The 4,064-nt window shown below is 46.8% G+C and overlaps 1 protein-coding gene across 1 annotated transcript; it reads right to left on the bottom strand.

Moving 5' to 3' along the window:
- Positions 1-412: 412 nt before the first annotated feature.
- Positions 413-3,383, bottom strand: LOC102798303 (homeobox protein Nkx-2.3-like). Its single transcript, XM_006806144.2, has 2 exons — positions 2,693-3,383; positions 413-1,538 (listed from the first exon to the last, which is right to left on the bottom strand). The coding sequence occupies exons 1-2, from the start codon at positions 3,120-3,122 to the stop codon at positions 892-894; spliced, it is 1,077 nt and encodes a 358-aa protein (XP_006806207.1). The 5' UTR covers positions 3,123-3,383; the 3' UTR covers positions 413-891.
- Between the last annotated feature and the right edge of the window lie 681 nt (positions 3,384-4,064).

The raw sequence follows: 4,064 nt of genomic DNA, 5'->3' as shown, positions 1-4,064 counted from the left end.
GTCCGACAATCCAATAAGAGCCATTATTCTCGCTCCCTAGCCCGGCTGCAGCTCGCTCTTCGGGTAGTTTAGGTGCTTAATCGCGTCCTTTTAAGGACCTCAAATGGAGAATAACTTCCTCCTTTCACGTCGCCTTGCACCGGGACAAAGAGTTCCTGTGTCCTAGCTTCTACCAGGACCTGTGTTTATGAGCAAAACCTGCCACCACGAATCAGATTCACTAATATTCACCATCTGATTCACTGTTACACCGTATGGAAGCAAATATATACAATCAATAATATTTCTTTGCAGATTTAGTTCATTTTCTTCTCTGTGATGTATTTTGGTTTTATAATAATCGTTCTTTCTCAAATTTAGCACATACAATAAGATTATTATGCTTCTGTGCGGATACAGAATCAAAACGCACTTTCTTTAATCTCTTGGGTTTATTTGAATAGATGTGAAATAGACTAAAACAATTCTCTGTTGAACAAAAAAAACATTTTAAAGCAGTTCAGTCTCTCCATAACCTAAAAATATAAACGACAAAAACAATCGTTAAAAAAACAGTCTTTTTCAGTTCAATTAAGGAGAAATGCGCAAACTTGTGCGTAATTTCCCCTCTGCGCTTCAGTGCCGAACTAGAGCACCAACAAATATTGGACCACAGAAAAAAAAATGCACCCAAGCCAGCTCTGTTCAGAAATTCGACAACCAGCAAATTACAGAAACTAATTTTCTCTATAATTCTCCAAATATCCGGAAAAGTGAATCCAAACGCGCATCCGTTATAAGCAATACTGTATTCTGGCTGTATTTTGACCAAGTTAATACACACGTCTAAAGGAAAGAATGTGGGTTGAAGAACTCCGTTTAAAAAAAGATACTGGTTCTGTTATGGTGAGGCTACCAGGCCCTGATCCCCTGCAGCGAGCCCTGACAAGATGTGACCGCTGTCCCTTGGTGTGTTTGAGCCTGTGGGGAGCTGCCGAGGCCGCTCACGTTTCCCAAGTTCATGTTCATGAAGGCGTTGGGGGTGCCGGAGGGAGGAAGGGCGGGGATACTGGTGTAGGTGCAGCTGTAGTTGGTGTTATACGCCGGGCTGTTGTACGTGTAGGCCGGGTATCCGTTATAGCCGTACGGATTGGATCCGTACGGAGCAGTAGCCGCGGCGGCATAGCTCTGCGCTCCTCCCAGACACGGCTTCCCATCCCGAACCAGCACCGGCACGGCCACGCGCCTCGGCGGCGGAGGATGATGCTGCCCCGTCGCTTCCAGAGACTTGTCTTGCCGCTGCCGTTTGCACTTGTAGCGGCGGTTCTGAAACCAGATCTTCACCTGGTTAGAAGTGAGTTTGAGGGTGGTCGCCAGGTGCTCTCGCTCCGGGGCGGACAGGTAGCGCTGCTGCTTGAAGCGCCTCTCCAGCTCGAAGACCTGCGCCTGGGAGAAAAGCACTCTGGGTCTCCGCCGGCTCCTCTGCTTCTGCACCGGCCTCTCCGTGTCGCCCTGCCCGCCCTCGGCTGCCTCCTCCCGGGACACCAGCCCGCAGTTTTCTGGGCAGGTTGGGAAATTCACAGAAGTATGAAGTTAATATCGCTTTAAGAAAACACGGGAATCATGTCTCCCAATTGTGGCATTTGTTTTAATCCTCACTCAATAAAGTATTGAACAGAAGCCACAGGCCCTCACGCTTCCGTCAGTACCTGTCAGCTTCACGAGAACCTGTCACCGCAGAGACAACACTCCACTGCAGCTCAAGCTTTTAGCCAGGGCGCACAATTCAAAGATAAAACACGCAACGCCGGAATGGACTAATTATAGTTGGTTTATTTATTCATTTATTTTTAACACTTATGAACGTAGAAGGATGCAACACCTACCCGGTAATTCTGTCAACAGTTTATGTCTGATGAATAATTGTGTGAACTCTGTAGAGAGGAGTCGAAGTCGCCGTGTCCGCCTGTGTTTATTAGCGCTACTTGTCGGTGTCACTTCTTTTACAAGCCTCTTTAAACTAATTGTCGGTTTATGGTCCAGACAGCATAACAGACTCCAAATAACAGACAAGCGACTGAACCACTAGAAAGTGTTTGACATCTCCAGACTTTACTGGATTCGTCTCAGGGCTTCTGACTTCCACCATTTGGAAGCTCTTTATTGGAATAATGCCCGGCGTGTGTGCAGACGGAAGAGCCGGGCAGAGACAAGAGGCCCCAGAAACCCAAATTATGTTCCACGTATTTTATTAAGTATTTTTTTGCACGTATTATCTTTTGATTTTTCCGCCGGGTGTCATCTTTAAGGTCACGCGTATATTATTTAGAAAATTTCACAAACTATGTTATGTTTTCTCACGTGGATCACATTAAGTTTAAAGTCTCTTGGTATTAAATTTGATATTGAGCCATACAACTGTGACCAGATCAGTTACAAAGAAAGTGCTGTGTGAAAGTTGATGTTAACATTTTTACTATTTGCTGTTGGTTGGGTTACAGGTCACTGAGCTTGTGGTAAACACGTAAAGCATTCTGCGGGCACTGAAAATATGACATATTAAAGGTTTAATCCGCTTTGCTCTTTCCTCCTTTATACTGTGAATCTTTCTGGTTTTCTTTAAAAGGCCTGCTGAAATTTTTTAAAATACTTTTACGCGCGTCTTTTGCCTTTTCGTGCAGTTTTTACAACAGCAGCTCGAGTTTGTACTCACTGCTTTCCTGCTCCTCCAGCTCGGCGGCCTCCAGCTTGGCTCCCTGCAAGCCGGGATGCACGTACATGTCCGGAGATAGGCTGGTGTCCCCCCGTTCTTCCTCCCGCACTGCAAGCGCGCTGAGGTAAGCCAGGTTGTCTTCTCCGTCCGAGAAGGAAGGGCTGTCCCGGGCTCCGGCGAGCATGCAGGACGGCGCGGTTTGGAAATGCTGCTGCTGCTGGGGAGGAGAGCGGGACAAGTGCTGCTGGGTGTGGATTCGGTGCGTGAGCTCCAGGGTTCCGGACTGCTGCTGTTGCTGTTGTTGCTGCTGCTGCTCCAGCTTCAGGATATCCTTGACAGAAAACGGCGTGGAGGTGAGCGGGCTCTGCAGCATCATGTCATCCAGCTCCTGCTCTGCAGCATCGAGGAAATGAAGCCCTCCGAGTAACATGCACTCCCCTTCGCCTTTTCCCACTTTTTTCTCTAGCAAATAATTGAGCGTAAAAGCCCCTTGTTTGGCAATCGGAGGTGCGTTAAGCCTCTGAAATCCCTCATCGCCATAAATCGCACGAAAACACGGGTATTAGTCCCGGGTTTGTCCATGCAGATGTCTTGCCTGACAGATATAATATCGGGCTTTGTGAGTGAAGTTTGGACCGGGGAGGGGAAGGAGCACCTCTGCCTCTTCTGGTATCAGGGGGAGGGGTGTGTGTGAAATGGAAAGTCCGTGAAGGCTGGAAGAGAAACGTTTGGGAATTAGAGAGACAGGAGGAGGGAGGGGCATAGGTGACGCGTTTGCACGGCCTGGCTATGTTTTTTTGAACGTGGTGAACTAAGAATTGTACTGACAATACTCGTCCACTGCCCGGTTCCTTCATGTTTCTGTACATCTTGGGGACAGTCCCAGTAGGGCTTAAAATCTGGGACTCTCCACCAATTGCTCTTAGAGCTGAAGAAGCTTCTCGGATGAGAGGTGGAACGTAGTCCAGAAACTTAAAGAAGTCCAGACGCTTTGTTTTTCCAAGCTCCTTAGATTGTACTTAAATTCGTTTCCCCACTTTTTACGCACTCATTTAGCTCCAAGAAGCACAGAAACAGCCCTGCAAATAGCTGGCCCTATACGTTTATTATTATATTTAAATCTAATATACAGAGTTATTTTTAAATTATTATTGTTATTTTACACTGGTTATACCCCCGGATCTTTGTAGTTTTGTGTGGCCCTTGGTTTCTGTGCCAATCCGTGTGCTCTTTTCAGAGGCTAACAGTTCGTGTCGGTGGCGATGCGTCAAGGTCAGGTTAAGAGTTCCTGCCTTGTAGATGAAGTGTAACTGAGTTGACTAATAGTAGAAGTTTCTCTGAAAATCATTACCCAAAATAATAAACGGCAATT

Source organism: Neolamprologus brichardi, chromosome 6, assembly GCF_056152115.1.
Source record: "Neolamprologus brichardi isolate AB-2024 chromosome 6, ASM5615211v1, whole genome shotgun sequence".
Taxonomy (NCBI): domain Eukaryota; kingdom Metazoa; phylum Chordata; class Actinopteri; order Cichliformes; family Cichlidae; genus Neolamprologus; species Neolamprologus brichardi.
The sequence above is the reverse complement of the archived record's forward strand: the minus strand, read 5'-3'. Positions and strand labels throughout refer to the sequence as shown.

Excerpts from the sequence above, each read along its gene's own strand:
- LOC102798303 (XM_006806144.2), bottom strand. The coding sequence starts at position 3,122 with ATGTTACTCGGAGGGCTTCATTTCCTCGATGCTGCAGAGCAGGAGCTG. Across the intron at positions 1,539-2,692 it reads GCTGGAGGAGCAGGAAAGCA|AAAACTGCGGGCTGGTGTCC; the intron begins GTGAGTACAAAC and ends CAACCTGCCCAG.